The sequence below is a fragment of the Eupeodes corollae genome, chromosome 2 (assembly GCF_945859685.1).
Source record: "Eupeodes corollae chromosome 2, idEupCoro1.1, whole genome shotgun sequence".
NCBI lineage: Eukaryota > Metazoa > Arthropoda > Insecta > Diptera > Syrphidae > Eupeodes > Eupeodes corollae.
Genome location: NC_079148.1, coordinates 28,789,259 through 28,811,630, shown reverse-complemented (window position 1 = coordinate 28,811,630; position 22,372 = coordinate 28,789,259). Strand labels below are relative to the sequence as shown.

General features: G+C 33.4%; 3 protein-coding genes and 1 long non-coding RNA gene across 8 annotated transcripts in view; 2 read left to right on the top strand and 2 right to left on the bottom strand.

Annotated features, from left to right (window-relative positions):
* The window catches only part of LOC129944690 (serine/threonine-protein kinase tousled-like 1-B), a 251,720-nt gene extending 249,000 nt beyond the window's left edge, over window positions 1-2,720 (bottom strand). Inside the window, exon 1 of one of the 3 annotated variants that reach the window (XM_056054300.1) lies at window positions 2,632-2,720. The gene's annotated coding sequence lies outside the window, so the exon portion shown is untranslated. Of the gene's footprint in view, window positions 1-1,105; window positions 2,246-2,628 lie in introns of those variants that run through there. The other 2 variants (XM_056054299.1, XM_056054298.1) reach the window with 2 other exon arrangements.
* On the top strand, window positions 2,675-3,285 carry LOC129944693 (uncharacterized). 2 transcript variants are annotated; one of them, XR_008781476.1, is made up of 2 exons: window positions 2,675-2,796; window positions 2,853-3,285. It is a non-coding gene; the product is annotated as an uncharacterized LOC129944693 (long non-coding RNA). The 2 variants fall into 2 exon arrangements; XR_008781477.1 differs by having other exon boundaries at window positions 2,850-3,285.
* Window positions 3,286-7,115: 3,830 nt separating this feature from the next.
* Window positions 7,116-8,155, bottom strand: LOC129947779 (S-phase kinase-associated protein 1). The gene is made up of 2 exons (XM_056058475.1): window positions 7,958-8,155; window positions 7,116-7,834 (listed from the first exon to the last, which is right to left on the bottom strand). The coding sequence occupies exon 2, from the start codon at window positions 7,798-7,800 to the stop codon at window positions 7,312-7,314; it is 489 nt and encodes a 162-aa protein (XP_055914450.1). The 5' UTR covers window positions 7,801-7,834; window positions 7,958-8,155; the 3' UTR covers window positions 7,116-7,311.
* Window positions 8,156-10,853: 2,698 nt separating this feature from the next.
* On the top strand, window positions 10,854-20,133 carry LOC129944459 (histone-lysine N-methyltransferase Suv4-20). 2 transcript variants are annotated; one of them, XM_056053891.1, is made up of 4 exons: window positions 11,820-12,235; window positions 14,258-14,353; window positions 14,447-14,999; window positions 15,104-20,133. In XM_056053891.1, exons 3-4 carry the CDS (start codon window positions 14,463-14,465, stop codon window positions 18,128-18,130), a joined length of 3,564 nt encoding a protein of 1,187 aa, XP_055909866.1. In that variant the 5' UTR covers window positions 11,820-12,235; window positions 14,258-14,353; window positions 14,447-14,462; the 3' UTR covers window positions 18,131-20,133. The 2 variants fall into 2 exon arrangements, with proteins under 2 accessions (XP_055909865.1, XP_055909866.1); XM_056053890.1 differs by lacking the exons at window positions 11,820-12,235; window positions 14,258-14,353 and adding an exon at window positions 10,854-11,749.
* Window positions 20,134-22,372: the final 2,239 nt, after the last annotated feature.

The following is a 22,372-nucleotide window of genomic DNA, read 5'->3' as shown; positions in this document are numbered from 1 at the left end:
TTGATGTGGAGCATGATTAAGTTTCCAAATCGAAACAATTGTTTTGTGGATAGTAGAATTTAAAGTGTATTTTGGGACATCTAAGACATTCTAGAATCTTTTTAAAGTATACCTATGTGTTACAAAAGCGAGCCAGTCAGTTGTTTTCAATAGAATACATTTCCTTTCTGTATAAGTCTTGTACTGGACTTCAACATTATGGCATTCCTATGTACATATTTAAATATCCTCAAGTTGAAACATAAGACATTTTTGGGAAAAAATATGTAATTTGTAACTGTTCCGTTAAATCATTTTTATTAGTACATTTCTTTTCTTTTGATTTGTATTAATGATCGCGCGATAAATTTTGAACTTTAGATAGCACAGGCAAGATTTGAACCCTAGACCGGCATGGCAGTCAAACCCACTAACCATCATGCAACGGGTAGGTTATTCATTTTTTGGTTTCAAATTAACTGCGCTTGCATTTGACACTTGTCAAACTTATCTGTGTGTTGAAATTATAGATGTTGCTAGAATGTTGGTCGTTTACAAAATGATTAACTACCCCAAAATGGATGGATTCTGCCGTCTGCGATATGACAGTATTGTACTTTTTGGTGTGGGCCTACGCAAGCCCGCACTCACGCAAATAATCACATAACTATAGGTGCATTAAAAACAAATATTACTCACGTTAAGAAAGAAAAAGATGGTTCAAAAATATCTAAAAAGACTCGAACTAATTTATATTGTCCCTCAAACTTAATCACATATTCTAAACTTTATATTGAAATAAAATGTTTATAAGAACGTATGTATCTCCATAAGTGCTTCATTTAGCTCTACTACCTAAACCGGAAAATGAATAACCCCTTTATAATTAAACAAATATTCGGTTGGCCATTGGGCAACTCCCTTAGAGACAAACAATAGTTTCGTTACTTCCGTTTTGTCGTTCATTTGATTTAAAAAAAAATACAAAAAAAACAAAAGATCCCTTCTTTTTAAATGTATTTCAATATCCCCAGAAACATCTGTTCATGATTTAATGAAAAACAAACCGAAAATAGGGATGGTTAAGAATTAGGATTACTTTGTTTTAATTGCCACAAGAACTCACCTCTCTTTGTTTCGATAAGAACCACTCCAATTAGAAGAAAAATAGTTGAACAATTTTTTGATTTAAATTCATCAATTACTGTTTTACTTTCTGATTATATAAATATAATTTTTAAAATTTTAGTTCAACATCCTAATTATAACAAAAGAAACAAAAAAAACAACTAATATATTGTATTTTATTAATCACTTTCAATCACAACTAAGCACATGTTTTTAATAATTATTTATAGACAGACAAACTTAACTAAACAAAATATATTCGCATTTTCCTACACATTCTCTTTCTTTCTATCTCTCTGATGATTTGATTTTCCCATTATACTTTTTAATTGAACAATAATTTTACATTAACTAAACAGAAAAAAGGAACATTTTTAATTGAGTATAAATAAAAGTGGGTCTATTTTTAGTTCAATTTTCTTGAATTTTGTCTGCAGTAATTTTTAATGCGAATTTAATTTTTTACACACACTTTTCTTTCCTTGATACAACAGTTTTTGTTTATTTACTTCTCGTCGTATCTCGTCTCGCTCGCTCGTTTCGTTAAGATGACTGATAGCGAGAAAGAAAAAGTCATAATCGAGTCAAAGAACCGAAATTCAAAAAACAACAACAACAAAAAGAGAAACAAACACTCAAATTTAAAGAAGTTGCAAAACACGTCTTTCTCTCTTCTTTACATTTACACCCTTTCGTTTTTTCGGCACATTTATTATTGAGTGATTCCGAATTATTGAAACTAATTTATTTCTTTTATTGGTCCACTGATTTAGTTTTTAATGATGTACGAATAACACTTTCATGAATTTCATTCAAATATTTTCTAAATTTTCCAATTTCAATAATAACCGATTATGATTATTCATTCGCTAAATTAGGCAAATGAGTGATTTGTAGGCAATTGATTTGACAAATATGGCGACCTTGCCGTCTAGATCTTTGTCGCCTCTCACAAAACCGAATCAATAAATGAAATATTCATATTTCAATCATCTCAATCAAAGGATTAATGTAGTGGAACTCAAGTTCTATAAAATAGGAATTAATTAATTAAAACTAAACAAGAAAAAGTTTAATTAAACATAAAAGTTCGAATGATTTAAAAATGTTCTCACGCACGAGTTTGGTTTTGGAGTTTTTTTTTTCGTTAACTAAACTAAACTAAATAATGCTGTTCCGATATCTGATTCTAGTAATAGTGTTTTCTGCTTTATTGATATACGATTATGTGTGTAAAGGAGCGAGATAAAGTATGACGTTTTAAGACAAAAAGCAAAAAAAGTAAAGACAAACATATCATCATCATCATCCCTTTTAATTATTTAGAGTAGCAAATATCAATTATGTCGTATAAAGTAGACAAACAAGAAAAACAAGGCCAAAATGATTTTGTTAGAATTATTTATTTTATGCCGTTGTAGATGGCAGATTTTGGGTAGTTTTTGTGTAGTAATTCAATTGAGTTGTTTTTTATTGTGAACGTGATCGGAACAAAATTTAAAACAAAAAAACTATTTTACTCACCGTCCGTCTGTCCGTCACAACACCACTCACCGGGCTTTTGATGTTTGATGCGGGTGGGGAAATGTTTCAATTGAGTTCCTTGTCCTTTATTTCATATTTGAATTGGTTAATTTTTAATAATTGCGACATTTAACCAACGTAATTCTTTAAATTAAAAGAATTTAAGTATAGGTCAGTTTTTGTTTGTATAATGATAAAAAATATTGTTCAATCCACAGCAGCACAGCGAAGCGACAATGTCAATGAGTCAAAATAAACTTATAAGAACGAGGAGACAAGAAGTAAGAACAACTAAACACAAAGGACAAAATTACCTACGACTACGACAAAATTACAAAAAAGGAACAAGAAAAAAAGGGATACGTCGATAAGGTAGTTCAGAAAGGAAGTTTTGTAGCTGATGAGAAGGATGGATGATGAAAACACATATCCAGACAAATCTAGCTGTTGCTTCTAGCATCGCCGAAGAGAAATATTTAAATTTGATGGTTTTGTATCTCTTGTTTTTGAAAAGAGTAATTTTGCTGAAATATGGGGAAATTAATTTACCATTGTACCTAGTTTAATGGTAATCTTACACTCGTTTTCACCAAAAATTTGATGGAAGTTATGTTTGTAATTAAATATTTTTATATTAAATCTATCATGATATTAGGAAGCTATTTTTTACGTTTGACGTAGCCGCAATGTGGAGTTAAAGGTTTGGCCCAACTTTCCATTACCGTAGCACAAATTTCGACTCGATGTTTTTTTTTTTTATTTGATTGATATGTGCAAATAAATAATAACTATAACAATTTTAGAGCGAGGAAACATTTATTTCTATTTTTAATTAATTTTTAAAGTTCACTTTTGTACATACAAAACATGCAAAAATGGTTGACATTTTTGACATATCTACCATGTTTTTTGTTCAGTGTTGCCATACTTATTTTTTTTTGTTGGGGTTTTCTTGGATTTTAGTGCACAAATGCAAAAAGTACTTTGCATATACCCAAACTCGCACCCACCTCAAATCCTATAGTGATTCCAAGCAGGGGGGTTGCAGCCTAGCGTTTAGTACGCTTAGCTATCATTTCAAAAACACTTATTTTAGACTCAAAAAATGAAATACAAAAAAGTAGGGTTAAGTCTGAAAAGGAAAATATGTTTTTCTATGGCTTAAAAGTGTTTCCTCGCCTTAATATTTAAAACAGGTTCTAATGAGACTCCTAATTAACTGTAAAAAAGGAAGGAAGAAGGCTAGTTTCGAAGCTGTAGGGTCACTTGTTTATAGTACTTAAGGTTTCATATACAAAAATTAAATTCGAAGTTTCTTAAAATCTCGGCGTTTTCCTTGCAAATGCATTTCCGAAATATATCATTTTAAAACTTAACAAATATGTTACGTAGTCCAAAAAGACTTAGCTACTTATTATTTGAGTGAATGACTGTTTTCTCCCTTCCACTTCCTACGAAAAAAAGAAAAATTAAATTTTCATGTAGCTGTCTTCTTTAAACGCTTTCTGAATATTTAACCATAAGCAACAGATAATTATTTTCTAAAAACTTGACTTTTATTGGCTTTTCTTGAGCCAACGTATGCACGCGATGCAATTTAATTTTTTTTTAAAATAAGCTTAAATGAACAGGAACATACACACATAGCATACGTACATATGAGTTCGTTTTGAAATTGCTATCCACTTCTTATATCGAGCCCTTCCCGCCATTTTATCGTAAGCGACATTTTCAATAAAAAAGAAAACTTAATTATTAAAATTTGCTAGTAACACATAGAACCTTGGAGGCTATTGCTATTTCTTAACTTAAGGATAATTACTAATTTTCAATACTGACTAAGGGTACAAGTTGTTTCAAGGACCAGCAGTAAGCTTTTGATTTGTCGTTTACGATAAAATTAATTTTGGCGCTTACAATAAATTTGCGGGAAGGGCTCGATATGGCCTTACTCGTGGTTTAACTGTACGCTTTTATTGAGTGAAGTGAAGTTTAAGAAAGGTTCAGGGGTCCTATATTTTGGTAAAGCTCAATTTCGAGTCTTAACGCAATGAAATTGTTTTGTAGTCACTGTTCGCAAAAAAAAAACCGTTTTCTTACCATCAAAATGGTTATCATAATTTGACAAAAAAAAATGTGATTTAACATAGTTAGATATTTCTTTTATGTTCCAAAACAATTCGAGACCTTAAAGATGAAACTTGGTAATTACTTCATAAGTTTATTAAATAAGTTCTTTATACTTTCTTTCTTGTTTTTATCAAATATTCAAATGAAACGTCTTACTAAAAAAGTTTGTGCAGTTATTGTACAATTATCCTATATTATAAAAAAAAATAGGTGGCGCAACAGTCCGTGGAGAACCAGTGCCTAGTGACTTACAACTCTCAACCATTCCTGAGTGCGAATCCGCACGGCTAATTTTTAGGAGGCACTTTTCATGACAAGAATTACTCTTGGAGGTTTTGTCAATTCCTCGCAAGAGGTAGTACCCGTGAAAACTTTTTTTTAAATTAAGGTGGCATAGGCAGGGATTGATCCCAAGACCGATTGCATGACAGTCAAACGCACTAACCATCACGCTACGGGTACTAGCTTATCTACAAAGGAAATAATTTTCGATCGTTGTTTGACAAAGCATCCTTGACAGTTGACATTGGGCAGGTTTAGACTTCAGATAACATGAGGGACTTGAAGGTAGAGTAAGTTTCTAATACCTGATTGGCCAGCTGCTGAAAAATTACCTTCCAAGTCAAGTATAAAACTGTAAGCTGGGCTTTAAAACTTTGTGATTTATGTGAGTCTTTTTTAAGGTTTAATGTTAAAGGTTTCCTTGACACATTGGAAAAGAAACAAGGACTTTTTTACAACACAAATCAACTTATTTTTAACTTGCAACCTGTGTTAGGAGTTTTTTCTTGTAGTCTTGATAGTCAAGAGTATCATACTTTGAACGTAAGTTTTGAACTTGAAACTTCTCTACTCTAACTTCAGTTAATCGATTCACGATTCATATATTATTGTAAAAAATCAAAGAGTAATAAAGTTTAGCTTTCATTTGAATGAAAAAACATGATCAATTGTCATTTTGACATAAGTAGAGAGATTTTTCTTGACTAACTTTTCAGTCAAACTTTCAATAAATTTGCCTTAATTGGAACGCAATTTATTGGCAGCTGGACAATCAGATATTAAAAACTTACCTTACTTTCAAGTCCCTTATGTCACTTGAACCTGCCCATTAGTTAGCTACCTTGTTGCCTGAACCTCGCCTATTTTTTTTTACTTTATCCAAGTTTGAAGTTTTAAATATCAATTGAAACGTATACGAGTTAAATTGTTTTATTCGAACTTAAATGCTGCACTGGCTATGTAGCAATCAATAAAACAGACCTAGTTATTTATAGAGGTTATGATGTGTTAGAGGAATTTTAAGCTAAACGCTTTTCTTAAAACCTATAAAAAATGCTACATTATTATGGATACAATGTTTTCTTTAATTTAGACTGAAGCAACGTTCAAAACGGCCTTAAAAACGCTTTAACATTACTATGCACTCCTCGAGAGGTTCTAAAACTGTAAAAGGAATTATAATAGTACCCGTGGCGTGATGGTTAGTTCGTATCCTAGAACTATCATGCCAGAAGTCTTGGGTTTAGTCCCTGCTTGTTCCCTTTAAATTTTCTTCACGGGTACTGCCTCTTGCAAGGAAATTCACAAATCCTTCAAGATTAATTCTAGTCAAAAAATTTACTTTCTCAAATTAGGTTTTGTAAGTCACTAGGCATTAGTTCACAACGGACTGTAGCGCATAATGAACTAATCAATACGACTTTAAATTAACTGATAAATACTTTTTAATGTTCACACAAAAATTAATGTTTGAATTGCCCAAGTTATTTCGATTTTAATTCAGTCGAAAAATCACGAGACAAATTGGCTCAGATCCAATTGTCCATCGCGAATTACGGACCGCATTTAAAGATAAGAAATTTAAAAATTTAATTTCTGTTTATGAGCAACACGCGTAAATTTATTCTTAACCTGGACGTTTTCCTTGCGAAAAATTATTTTAGATGGGTATAGTATTGAAATTGTTATACTTAATTACTCTTCAAAGTAAATTAGTTTATTTCATCCACTTCCCAGGGAGTTTTTAATTTTCAAAACTTAGTATGCTTACTTATTACAATAAATAATGCTTAGGTTTTGAAATTGAATATTGAAAGCAAGTAGGTATTGTTTTTATTTCCTGGGAAATTTATGATAAACCTACATTTGGGTTTTAAATTTAAAAGAATTCCAGATTTTAACCTGTATTCGTTCCTGATCTGGTTATTTTATATTTTAAGAATCGAAAATCCAGTAGAAATATGTCATCGCTGCGGTATATTTTTGTAAAAAAATGTTTTTTCTTTTTGAAATCAATCAATATGGTTCTTTTTCAAGGGATGACGAAATAGTTATTTGAAACAAAGAGAACCTATAGTTAATACATTTTTATTCAATTAAAATTAACAAAAAAAAAATGTGAGTAAATTAAAATGAAATCAGGACTGCGATTTTTATTATTTTTGATGTTTTTTTTTTTGAGTTTTCGCCTCCAAATTACTCCTCTCTGCAACTAATACAAGACTACTAAAGGCTTAGCTCTATGTGTCTCCCGTAACCAAAATGCATCTACTTCTCTTCGCACCACTCGTTCTCCTTGCGAACCTGTTCCTCTTCAGCAGCAGTGAAATCATTTTTGATATTAAAAGTCTTCCTTATCTCCTCGGGGGTCTTTCCTTTGATCATGTTGGCAACTGTTTTGCAAGTCACATCAAGCAATCCCTTGATATCCAAATAATTTGCGGCCAAAATAAGTTCGAATAGTGTTCCTTGGTCGACCTTTAGGAAGTCAGCATCCCACGAAGAGATGTCGTCAGTTCGTTTTTCTTTGTTCTCGTCATCTTCAGTGGGTTGAGGATCGTCTTTGTGGAAATTGGCCCAGTGAAGAACCTTGCGAAGAATTGCCGAATTGACATTTGGCAGAGGGACGACAGCATCGTCGCCATCTTCTAGGCAACAATCTTCCAGCATTGTTTTGATGGTTCCGGAGCATTTTGCGATTTGGACATCGGTGTCGAAGATCTCACCATCAGACGATTGCAATTTAATATTAGGCATTTTATAGTTTGTTGTGGAAAATTTGATTTAAATTCTACAAAAAAAAAACGCAAATGAAAATAATTATTGATGAATAATTTTAGTAAACAATGGCGGAGAATATGCCGTTCGATATGTACAGTGTAGATTAGAAATCATTGAATTTAGAAATAAATACCTTTAATAGAAGAAATCGATAATTCTTGTTTACGCAATGATTTTCTTAACTTCAATGCCAAATTTAAGATTTACGTTAAATTTACACTAATATTCCATAAGGTTTAATTTTAAAAGATTATTCCCAGACGAAGCCCAAGAACGAGAACTTTTTTTTATTTCTTTTTCTTTGTGGAAAATATTTTTAGTTTGCCGTTCAGGGATTGAATTTTTTCTTATGTTGGCTAATCTGTTTTTTTTTTTTAAGTGATTCCTATTTATTTTTGACTGGAGCTCTGTTCGTTTTAATGGGAACTGCAAATCCCTAAAGCTACGAGCACACTACTCACGAGGGCAAGCATTACGTTCACTTTGTTGTAAGAGCATATTAGAACTTTATTTTTTGAATTTATTTCATTTATTTTTTAAATATTTAAATAATTTACTAACTAAATCTGAAAATAAATCAAAAAAAATTATCCCAAATACCCAAAAACAGGTTAAAAAATGTCAAAATAGATAATTTTGCTTGTGTTTTATTTAAAAATGTGAAAATTCTTTTTTAATTATGCATCTCTGTCAAATAATAAGCAACCACCTACGAAAATTCATTTTGCAGCATAGGAAACTTAAACCAAAACAGTTAATTCATAAAAAATAGTTATAATGATGCAAAAGTATTACAGGCATCAGTTTTGAAAAATGATAAAGTGATTAATAGCCCCAAATCTAAGCAATGGTAACAGCAAAGCTTTCTAAATGGATGCGAGGCGGTGATATCTTTAAAACCATATTCTGTCGTGTCTATTTAACTACAAATTTTAGTTTTTTTTAAACAAATAGTCGAAAATTTGTAATTTATTTTTAAAAACCCTATCACAGAAGTCATATTCGATTTTTATTGTGAATTGAAAAGCTAAAATAATATCAAAAATCAAATAAAAATGTCGATTGATACAGCAATTGAAGAAAATCTGGATTTTTTTGTGGAGTTTTAAGTTTTTTGGTGTACTGCAAAAGAAAAATATACAAAACACGGTACAATTCATTTGAATTAAGCGACAAGAATTTTTAGGAATGATATCGTTTGGATAAAGAAACAGTCACATTTTTTAATATTATTATTATATTATACATCCAATTTGAGGAATGACAGCACAAAACAACAAGTTTGAGTATATAACACTATTTTTTTGTTTTGACCTGTCATTTGAAATATAATTGTAGTAGAATACAACCTTAAACTGGGGTTTTACTAAACACATCAAGAAAATTGATTGTAAATAAGAGCTGTGTTTATTAAATAAACATGCCTTAAACTATAGATCCAGAAGTCACGACTTTAGTAATTCTCTATGAATACACCCCATTGTATGTAAATGTATTTTCATAAAACAAAATATGAAAGGAAATAACGTGTCAAATTGGCTATGGATCTTTCAGGTACTAAGTATAAATTTGAAACAAGTCTAGTATTAAGAAAAAATCATTAAAATTCAGAGAGGTATCTCAATTATGTAGGAAAATATTGCAATTAGTTGCATCAATTAAAAGGAAATTTAAACAAAACTATTAAAAAAGCTTAACAAAATGCACAAAAAATATCATAATAATGAAAGCTAAAAATAAAGAAGAAATTTAAAGCATCGCAGTTGTAAAATAAGGCGAACATAAAGTCTTCACTATCTCTTGATTTCTTCATAACAATTTTTCTAAATATGTTTGACAAACGTGGATATCAAAATGTTTTCATATATTGCTGGTTGGACGAAAATTTTAGGAGAATGTGAACACATGCTTGAATAGTCTGAATCAAATGTTATTTTAAAAGTATGTTTCAAACAGTTCATACGATAAAAATAAATGTAGGTTATTTTAATGGATACAGATATATTGGGTCATATTCATAGTTCTTTCATAATTTCTATATCTTTGATAAACTAAACTCCAGTTTATAATATTAATAGAGAATTTAAACCCATTTTTAACACATAAATAAACACTACAAAAGCAGTTTTTGAGCTGTTTTTAAATCTATAAAACGTCAAAAATAAAAAAATATCAAATTGAGAAAATTATTATGTCAATAGATCAAGATTTTGATATGCTGGATGCTGGAATGCTGTCAGTTAACAGAAAACAAAGGCATTGTTTAACCCGAGTCAACCCCTTTGAAATAGATGACCACGTTTGGTATGAAAGGTATGGATTCAATACAAAATTTTTTCAAGGTTATGTATGATTGCCCATCTAAATGTTTTAAATCGAAATTCAATTAAAGGTTTGCCAATATATACATATGTGCTTCCATGTTTTAACACCGCCATCGCTAAGATTTTTCACTCGGTATATTCAGCAAAATAAGTAAATCTTTTGTTAAAACATAAAATTACATAAAATTTCCCAACAAACGGTAAGCAGAATAATTTCAAAGACTTCTATTTATATGTTTAAGCTAAATTATACTAGAATTGAAGCAGAATATATGTTAAACCTGCTTCTAACTAAACAGAGCTGCCGAGTTCCTTATAAATAGTACCTAGATTTGAAATTTAAACTCCAGTTTAAAAAGACACGGGTTTAAGATGTGATAGATGCCCTATTTTGCTTTAACATTTTATTTATATTCAATGAAAGTGTAGTTTTTAAATTTGAACGCTAATCGTTTCAGTTCGTCATGCATTCATCAAACCATATTTGTCAAACAAATTTAAAACGTTATCTAAATAAAGTTTGCTCAGTGGATGCCTGGCTTAAATCATCAGTGTAGTCTCTACTTCAAAAATTACATTGTTGTAACTTCTAGCCCCAGGTAGATGTACCTACAATCGCTTATTACAGAAAAGAGACAGCATGACTTTCAACAAACCACCATTTTCGAAATAGAGAAACCAAAACCATTCGAGCTTTTCGATTGTTAATATTCTCAACAACTCAATAATTTTCTGGCAGTGTTTTTGATTATCGTTGATCATAAAAACTAGATTTTATAATTATAAATAAAAGTTATAATCATTTAAGTTCATCAACAAGCAATATTAAATAACATATAACATGAATATATAATACAAATTTCATATCATTTCGCTACGAATTTTCGCTTTCGCATGAAAAACCATCAAGTCGCCGTAGCGAAAAAAATTATAAGGACGCCATATTGGTTAAAAAAAATGCTTTAATTATCATCGTACTATAGTCGACCCTTTCCAACAAATGTAAAAAACTTTTGAGTCAGTGTGTGTAGTGTGTAGGGAATAGGGAGACAGAAAAGTTTCTTCCAATTCATGCTATATTAAAAATGCAAGTGACAAAAAGAGATGAAATTATTATGTCAAATTTGCTGTGGTGAAATACAAATAGTTGTCGCATAAAAGAGGCACCAAAAATACAAATTAAATTTCGAAAACGAAAAGAGCAACGGCAATATTAACAATGTGCCTCCTTCGGACTCGTTCACACTTGTTCTTTTTCTAACGCACGGTTACTGTCCGACTGAAGACGAAGAAGTCGCCGTATAGTTCTTCACTCTCTTCGCTTCGTCGCCGTTGTCGATGGAAGAAGTAGCAGCAGCAGCACCAGCCAGCAGCTACAGCAGAGAATAGGAAACGAAAACGAAAAAAAGGAATAATTTAATTTGGATTTGGATGAAGAATATCAAATCAAGTTTTCTGGACGGTGGTAGAGCATAATTTGTACGTTTTATTCGCATCGCAATCAAAGTCGGAATTACGCGTTTGCAAAGTTTAAACATCACGCTTTACTGAAATTATTCTAAATTATGGTTAGAACATTGTGCAGAAAGATTACTGAAAAGGTAAGAATATCAATTGTGCTGGCGATGTTCTGGTTTTTGGAAAATGGCTGAAAAGAAAAGCCATCATCTCGAACTCGAAATCGGTAGAAAAAATCCTCGAAGGGCGGCGGTGAAAAAGAAAATTGTGTGAAAATTTCGTGTTTCGTAGACACTGGATTGAGTGTGCTATTGGTGTGTGTGTGTGTTGTATCGAATCGAACCTGGATAAAGCGCAAGCGACAGCGAGTGTCGAGTGAATATATAATTCTTTTTTTTTTTTATTTTTCGATATCGAATCGACAAACGACATGGAGACCGAGACGGTCGGGCTTGCAAATCCGCTCCGCTGTTTTATTGGTTTAATTGTGTACTGCCACTGCAGATGATTTATTCACAAAAACACTGCAGATTTTATTTTTGTTGTTTTCGCAAGCTTCCTTTGTTGAGTGCATTTTGTTTTATCAATGTGTGATGTTTTATGGTCTCTCATTTTTGTTTTCTATGAAGGTTAAGTACCTATGGAGAAATAACTCGAACGAAGAAAAAACAGAAGAAAAGAATCGGCCATTTGTCTTTCGTATGATAAGATGGTGATGGCTGATGGAAAGAAACCTTTCATCCCTTTTTTGTTGTATTATGCTTATTCGTCGGACTGGGGCCGAATACCGAACACCCTATTATTCTGTAACAGCTGAGTGTTCGATTTGTGTGTGTAAGGAAGCCAAGAATCGGTCGTCGTCGGTCGTGTGGTATTTCTTTTGTTTTTAAGGGACGAGTGGGGGGAACATTTATTTTTCAAATTATCTTATTTGAGATTTAATTGTTAAGATTTTCGGATCGCAATTTAACTGCGAAAAGAACTTCGGACCTTTCTTATCAAGCTCTTAGGGTTTTCTTCTCGTGATTTGTGATTGTGTGTGTGCGTAAAGCGAAGTGTATTATGTTGTGTTACTGTTAAGCTTTTTTTTTTGACTGGGAATTTCTAGTTCTATCTCGCTTTGTTCTGTTCCTCTATCTCTATACATTGTACATACTTCTACCTATGTACCTGTTCGTGCGATTTCTTTTTTTGCTAGAACTTTTTTTTGAATCATATGTTTGTGCTTTTTTATTTATTACGCATGCCTTGTCAAACGGATGCATATGTGTGTTTGAAATTTGCAAAAAGCACATAAATTATGTGTATGTACGAATGATATGTGAATGGAAAATGCAGATGTATGGTTTTTTTTTTTTCAAATACTTTGATAACAACAGAAAATGACAACTGAGTTGTTTTTATGAAGTCTGGTATAGAAATTGGCATTGCCAGGTTTAAATTATTAAAGTACTCATTGAAAAACAATTTTGTTTCTTAAATTTCAAGTTCATTTATTTACGCTGAAAACATTCCCAAACTTGGAAATGAAAACGTATTTTGGCTCAACTTTCCATTACCGCGGCACGAATTTCGACTCGCGTTTTTTTTTTTTTTATTTGATAAATATGTGCAAATAAATAATAACTAGTAATTTCAGAGCGAGGAAACATTTATTTCTATATTAAATTAAATTTCAAAGATCACTTTTTCACATACAAAACACGCTTAAATGGTTGATTTTGACATTTCTTCCCTGTTTTTGTTCAGTGTTGCCATTCTTGATTTTTTTGTTGGTACCTAGTTTCTTTGATTTTAGTACCCAAATGTAAAAATTACTTTGCTTTATACAAAACTCGCAACCACCACAAATCCTAAAGTGATCCCAAGCAGGGGGATACCTAGCTGTTAGTACGCCTTACTATCAATACAAGAAAACTTGTTTTGGGCTCAAAAAACGAAATACAAAAAAAGTATTAAATCCGAAAAAAATTGTATGACTTAAAGGTGTTTCCTCGCCTTAATATTTAAAACATGTTCTATTGAGAACCCTACCTAACTATAAGAAAACAAATCAGAAGGAAATTCGTTCTGCGGTGATGGAAAGTCGACCCATTTTGACATTTAGTTTCTTTTGTTTGTGTCAGTGATGCCATATAGCTTTTTTGTGGCTATTAAAACAACATTTTTGGGAAGTTATTCATTTTAGTTACATTTCCCTTTCTCGGAAATATTTTGTGTCGACATTTCGTTCCTAGTTTTTTTTGTGTCAGTGATGCCATTCATGCCATTTTGAAGTTTTTCATGAGTTTCAGGGAAACTTCCCTTTTGTGTGCGTTGGAATAACATGTTCCTTCTCTTGATAAGGGAAGTTGTTAACAAAGGCGCGTTCTGGCAAATGTGAATATACCCTTCTGACATAGACGTGTTCATGTACAGTGAGTCAAAACAATTTTTTTTACAAAAAAAAGGTTGGATCAGAAATTGCATTTCTTCACCTTCACCAACTCGATCATCGGACCCCTTTAACCATTCGTGCTGCTAAATCGTCTATTGTTTATTCATATTAGTTGAAAAACTTACGCCACTGAGCTACTATGCGGATGCACTCAAGTACAGTGATGTGCAAGTTTTTCATTTAAAACCTATTTTGTTATGTTTTGTATTAGCAGACCACTCTTATCCATAGACGATGTAAAGGAATTGGAAAATTATTGTATTTTTTAAAGTATTGATTCGAGTTTAGTTTTCTAAACTGAGATTTAAAGGTGCAGTAAGTCGCAATATATTATTAAATTACTATATTTATTTGTTAATTTTTCCTTAACTTTACTGATTGAATATTCTACTTTTTATTTCAGTAACTGCAAAGCAGAAATGGTTGTTGGTTCAAATAGCCATCGTCGAGGTGAAACTGGCAACAGATACACTAATTACTCTTCAAGATCACACCACTTTTCGATGCCATCTTCTGGCAGTAGTGGTGGCGGCAGCAGTGGCAGCACTGCAAATTTGAATGGCGGTCACGCAAGCCACAATGGACACGGCACATTCGGTCATAATTTGACAAACAACAATAATGGATATCAACTTGCCTTGTGCAATGGTATAAGTACATCATATGCCAATTACCGTCTGCACCAATCAACTGGCATGACACCCAAAGAACTATCTGAAAATGATGATCTAGCAACATCTTTGGTTCTAGATCCACATCTTGGCTTTCAAACGCACAAAATGAACATTCGATACCGTCCATTGAAAGTCGATAGCGATGAATTGAAATCAATTGTTGCCGAATTTATAACAACACAGAATTATGAGGTGGCTGTTAAGAGAATATTCAACGGTCAGTGGATTCCAAGATGTGTGAAGAATAAAAACAAAGTCTCCATCAAGAGGTTGCACGATCACGTATGTATAAAAAAATATACTCGTATATAAAACATAGAAATTGTTAAGAACTTGGCTTATTACATAAGTTCAAAAATAATTGTTGTATATTTTCTATATTTCAGATCATTCGATATTTGCGTGTTTTCGACAAAGACAGCGGATTCGTAATTGAACCCTGCTATCGTTACTCCCTCGAAGGCCAAAAAGGAGCAAAAATATGCTCAACCAAACGTTGGTACAAAAACGACAAAATCGAATGCCTTGTCGGATGCATAGCTGAGCTGTCGGAGGCCGAAGAAGCAGCTCTTTTGCACTCTGGAAAAAATGATTTCTCTGTGATGTATAGTTGCCGAAAGAACTGTGCCCAGCTTTGGCTCGGCCCCGCCGCCTACATAAACCATGATTGTCGGGCAAATTGTAAATTCGTAGCTACCGGCAGGGACACAGCGTGCGTAAAAGTTCTGCGTGACATTGAAGTTGGCGAGGAAATCACTTGTTTCTATGGTGAGGATTTCTTTGGCGACGAGAACTGTTATTGCGAGTGTGAGACTTGTGAACGTCGTGGCACTGGAGCCTTTGCCAAAACAAAAGGCGCTCATGCGGACGGCGAGGGAAATGCCAACGCAAACAATCCCCAAGAAGCTGGCGGATATCGATTGCGTGAGACTGACAATCGCATTAATCGGATAAAAAGCCGAGCGAATTCCACCACAAACACTGATACAAATAGTTGTTTAAATTTAGTAGATAATAACTCGAATAGCACTGCAGCGAAGAAGGGCGAGCAAAGTGATAGTAGTGGCAGTGATGGAAAGAGTAACACCGTTGTGATAGCAGCACCATTGACTATGAAAGAACTGCGCCAGAAAGGTATGACCAAATATGACGCCGAAATGATCATGGCCAATGGGTATCATCAGAAGATAAATGGCGTTAATGGCGGCGCGTCTCTGGTACCCGAGAAGCAGCAAAACGGGCGAACGGAGACCACCTGTCATGCTAGGGAGTCGCTGAGAAAATCCGCTCGTGTCAATAGCACTAGCAGTAGTGTGAGTTCAGTTTCGACTGACACCGACAATGCAACACTAGCCGTGCCAGTGTCAAGTACTACGAAGTGCATCCAAACACGACGCACACTGCGCCGTCAAAATGGAACAACCCAAGCTGCCGCCAACTCCAACGCTAACGCCAATGCTTCAGCCACTCAAAGTCATCGATTTGCTTTACGTAGCTCACGAAATCTTAGGAACTCGCCAACAGAAGTTATGCACGTTGACATGGATGAGGACCAGGAAGAAAGTGGGCATCGTATAGCCAGCGATGCGATGCATAAAACCATAGTATTCAATGAGAACCACGAAAGTGCAGCCGACGAGAATAGTTTAAAGGCGGTTAGGTATTGTAAGTCACCTGAGGTGGGGCCGCCTAACCTACCACCGCCGAAAGTTGAGTCAAATGGCATTCCGAGTAGTGGATCAAATGGTCGTGTCCTGCGGAATCATTGCCGAAAATTAAAGCCACAAAATGTTGATTCCAGCAGCGATAGCCCCAATAGCACTATCCCCGTTTTAGTCCATGATAAACCGCCGAAAGTAGAAGCGACACATAGTAAACATCAACAGCAACAACAACAACCACAAACTGCCGTAGTAGAAAAATTGCATAATCTTAACAGTAATACAATAAGTAGTAATAAGTTATTATTAACATTACCACCACCAACTATAACAACAACAACAACAATAACTACAACACAACAAATAACATTACAACCGCTACTATCAAATAGTAGCTGTAGTAACAGTAACAGTAACATTAATAGTAACAATAACAATAAAAATACATTCGAAGAAACTGCTGAGATGTCTGCGACGCCTCCGAAGAAACAGCTAAACATTAGCAGTGATACAAACAGCAGTAGCGGAGGCATCGAAGACACCAACAGCAGTAACAAGTGTAATAGTAGCAGTAGTAGCACTGGTAGTAATTTAAGTACGTTAAGTAATTGTAGTAGTAGCGCCGAAAGCCATTCTAGTAATTCCACCAATCCGGGGCTGTCTGCGTCGTCGCAGGGCTATAGAAAAAATTTAACTGCGTCATTCGAATCAATGCAACAATATCAGCAGCAAATGTCGAACGCTCCCGCCGCCGCCGACACCGCCGTGACTGATAATCCAACCAATGGCGAATCAAACCAGAGATTGCGTCGAAATGGGCGCACCTGTGCCCACAGCATTCTCAACAACAACGTAGAGAAAGGTCGTAATGATAAAGTAGAATTGCGCAAGCGGAAGCATTCAAAAAGCATCAGTGAGTCCGACCAGAGTAATTCTTCGGCGAGCGAGTGTCGAGCCATAACGCAACATCCAACACCGCAGCCAATAATCGTCGAAGGATCGGAGCCTTTGTTGAAGACTCCTGAGAGGCGGCTAAAACTGACATTGCGCATGAAACGCAGTCCGATTCTAGACGAAGTCATCGAATCGGGAACAAGCCTATCGGATGAGAGTAGTATGAACGGAAGTTCAGAGCCGGTAGAATATGAGATTCTGCGCATGGAAGGCATTTCAGAGAATGGCACCGATTATGAGGTGTCGTCAACCCCACAGAAACGCAAAAAACGACACAAATCAAAAGACCACCGACGAAGAGAACACAAAAAGATGATGGCTGCTGCGGCAGCATCAAGCGCTTCTCTATCAAAGACACCTCTCTACCCAAGTCCGCCTACGAATCACATGACACCACAAAAGAAACGTCTGCGTTTGATCTTTGGCAATGAAATCAAAACTATCGACATTCCTCCATCGAATGGAAATGTAACATCTTCGTCATCTTCCAGCGGTGATATAACACTATCTTCGCCAACGTCATCGGTAATGAGTGAAGATATAAGTTCCCCAATTCCAACTCCAATCCCAACCCCATTGACATCAACAGCCACACCCTCAATGACGCCAATGTTTTCGGCCACTCAAACTACATCGTTTCTTTCCAACGCCATGGCAACAACTCATACATTCGGGTCGTGTGCTCTGGCCGCACCGTTTGTTCGTTCGCCAGTGATTATTGCGAATTCAAACTTGATGTCCTCAGTCAAGGCATCAGCGACAAATCCAAATAGTAGCGTTGATCTGGTATTGAATTGATGGCGGGATATGTTGTTTAACTGCAGACAAATGCATTCAAACGAAGGGCGGCGACTAAGACGATGAAGACGCGTGTAGCTTTGACTTTGACAAAAAGTCGAGTTCGAATTAAAGTTAAAGTTTTTGGGAGAAAGGAAATTACGATAAAGAAAAAGGCACATGCGTGAAATCGAAATAAAATAAAGGCATTAAACTACTGCAAGTGCTTCTACTGCTGTTGCGAGGGGTAGTGTGCATTTTTGTTTGTTAGAATTTTGTTTAAAAAAAAAATATTTTGAGGGTGGCTGTATTGGAGCCAAACGAAAATGCTTTTGGCATTCAATTTTCTTAGAAAAAAAAAAGAAAATTATGAAAGCACAGTGATTAAAATAATGGTCGGTTATAGATGAGAGTTGTCGGAGTAAAATTTCCCAAACCATTTTTTCCATCTTCAGAAATTGGGAACTTTACTAATGTTGAAATAATGCCTCGATATTTATTCGTATCGGGGATCGGCTTTCATGCCAATTTGTTAGCATTGACATAGAAAGGAAGACGTTGTGAGGGTTTCAAATTTCGAGGGAAATTTTATTCCCCATAGCCGATAATGTAATGCTAACGGACTTTAAATCATATTGCCGAGGCACATATCGCAGGCAACAATCGTGAACTCGATAATTTACTGAGCATATTATAACGAGTTTAATTGTAGTAGAAAGCTTCTAAGAATCTCAAACACCACTATCGCCAAATATATTCGTTATGCAAAATTTCCACGAGAAATGGTGACACTTTCTTTGAGATTCGTAAATGTTATCGATTACGAACGTATTAATCCAGCCATTGAAAAAGCAAAAAACGTATTTTTCCTCAGAGTATTGTGTTTTTCGAAAAATGTGTCTTAGTCTCACAACACACAACTTTAACGAACTCTTGTCGAAAACTTTTCTAAATCCTTTGGATTAAAAAAAAAACGGAAAAAAGCGCTTCTCGGAATTTCATTGGATTTCTACCGCAAACCGTTGCTAATGGGTTTCCAAACTGACGTGTGTTCAATGCAACTCTTAAGAGTTTAAATTTATGAACTTTTTTATGTCTATTTTTGTACTTAAGTATCAACTTATGATTTCAAATAACTATCACTAAGTATCACGTATAAGGATACATTATTCCTCAGTTCTCCGATACAGTAGAAACTCACTATTTGATAGGTTGATTAGCTTTTTCTTTGAAAACAACAAACCTATTATTAAAGTTTTAGAACTAAAAGACTTCTATCGCTAAAATAAACTTAAAACGCAGGACGTTTACCAATCAGTCAAAAACGAATGGTGGGTTATTATTTGGAACAATGTAGAACTTTGACTTACACATTTTGCTTTTGTGTTCTTCTAATAAAAGCTCCAAGTGAAAGCATAAAAATATTAATGCCAAAAACATTGAAACAAAAAAAAACTCAAAAGATCTCCGTCTAAAAATCCAAAAACATGGATTTTTAACCCACTTGAGCAGCATTTACTCGTAACTAGGATTAAAAATATAAAACAATAAGAAAACATAGGTTTTTGTTCATTTTACGTTTGATTCAAAGTATTGAATTTTACTATTGTTTGAATTTTGTTTTTAAATTACAGTTTGAACTTTTTTTATAAATCCATCTACATAATTAAAATGCACACAATCCCAATCCATTGTTACTGTTTTTAAAAAAAAATGTTACACAATTATTGTTCTATTTTTATTTTAAAATCAAAATTTCTAATTATTATATTGTATATATTATTGCATACATATAAATTCAAAAACAAACAAAAAACAAATATTTTTACACTCAAATATTATTATCATTTACTTTTTCTTTTTTTTCTCTATGCATTGCAGATGGAAGATTTAAGCAAAAAATTAAAAGAACTCTAGGAAAAATGAAAAAATTGAGAATGGAATTATATAAAATCCAATTACATACATTGTACAGTTAATATTAATATAGTTAAAAAATATATATATCTTTAAGACAAACATAATTAGAAAACAACAAAAAAAAACCTAAACAAAAATTGTTTAAAGTGTAAAATTTGAAAAAAAAAAAAATAAAACAAAATTTAAATATTATATATATTTATCTTATATAATATTATTATGTAAGTCTAATATAATCTAAATATATAATATTGTAATTGAGAATGAAAAACAAAACAAAAAAAACTTAAAAAACAACCATTGCAAGCAAAAATCCTATTTTTAGTTTTATTCATATAGATTAATTATTTTTTGTTTTAAGTTATAACACTAAAAAAAGAAATTAATAATAAACAAACAAAAAACGTTGCATTCATACAAAATAAAAATAAACATTTAGCAATTTATTGTTTATGCTCATTTTATTATTATTTTAAAAAACAAAAAAAAAAAAACAAAATCATTTTAGCAATTAATTTAGAAAATATAAAGGGAAAATAACTGCTTAAAACAAATTGTCTTTTTAATAATTATTGTGTCCTATTTATTTCCACTTTATTCGTTTTTCTTTGTTTTCAGTTTTTTTTGTGATAAGTTTAATGTATTTGGTGTGTGTCTTTATAGTTTTTTTCGTCTTTGAAGCATGGAGCTATGTATGTATGAATTTTTCTGTAAAAAGGATTTAATACTTGTGTTGCTTTGCAGAAGATTTGACATCGTGTCGTTAGTAGGGGTGAGTTTACAGCCAGATTTTTGTGATTTCTGCATGTCCATTGGGGGCTGTTAAGCGTAAAATTATCCACTTAAATAAATTTTATTTGAATTCAAAAATTTTAATTTGTTTTTGTGTTTATCAAATTGTCATAGTCAGCTGTTTATGTGGAATGTGTGTGGATTGAAAATAAGAGCGTTAAGTAACGCAATACCGACTCTAAAACGCCAAGAAAGTGACTCGCCACAAAAAGTGACAAATGTCGTTTAAGTAAAACGCCTATTATAAAAAGGGTGAATGTTTCCTATCGACGAATTAACTTCGTAAAAAGAATTCATAGGTTTTATTCGTCTTTCCACTGGCAATATGTTTTCTGTGTTAATGCTTTAGCAATTAAGAAAATGACAAATTTTTCGTTTCCAATCCAAATTAAAAATGTTTGTAATATTTTCACTAAAAATACCACATCGGTGTAAATGTTTCATTTTCAATTTTCGAATAAAAAATTCGATTCACGAGAATAAATTTGTCTTCGATTAGGTTAGGCTGGTTATAGCTACCAGTTAAATTTTTATTTTTGAACATGTTAGAGTTATCATATTTAGCAAAAGATCGATAGAATAAGATGATTTCTAATTCAAGTTCAGAAAAAAATGCATTTAAAGTTGAATTCATTTCGTAAATATAGTTTGAACATGATGAAATTTTGTTTTTATAGTTCATCAGTTTTTGTTTTACTGATGTCATTCCAATTTTGTTTACTGTTCCGAAGACATCATTACTGATGAAATAATAGGCGACCGTTCTATTACTGAGACTTTTGCTTCTCTTCAACACCGCCGCAAGGTTTCATGCATATTGATTAATCGATGTTTTTACAAACAATGGTCTAGTAAAATAGCCTGTTGTACTCTTCTTTCATACACCGTAATACCCGTATTTCTAGGAATGATCGTCAGTTTACCCTTGAGCCCAATTTCGGACGTACTAATGGCTCAATATTTCCCACTAATTACAATCATATTCAGCCTTATTGTGAGTTTCACCCGGAAAATCGTTCGCCCGAAATATTTGTGTTCGCCCGCTCCTCCATGACTACTTCTAGGGTACTCATTTTCCCAACCTTTTGTTTCCTGGCATTCCGGCTGGTCGAAGCAGTAGTGGTTGCTTCGTCGCTGCTATTTTCAGGTGCAATCTGAGTATCCGAAAGCGGTAACGGTGGAGCTTCACAGCCTTGTTGGTTTTGATCTTCATAACCAACAATTGTTTCAAACAAATCCTGAATTGGACTTTGATTTTCTTCATCGCCTTGTTTTCTTTTTTGGGGTAGTTTCAATCCAAAAGATTGCGAAGTTCCAACACCCTCAACTGCTTCCTTCATTCCAACCTCCTGTGCCTCTCTCATACATTTTGTTAGTAGCAGCTTTTTTTCGCACGTAGCGTTTTTGGTCATTCCAAACCTAATTAAAAAAAAACATTTCTTTTTTTGATTTAGCACAAAAAATAAAAATGAGTCTTTACCTTTTTCCATTCGAACTCAGTTTTGATTGGAGGCCCTGCGCTGTTGAGTTCCAAAGTGATCCGCTTCCAAA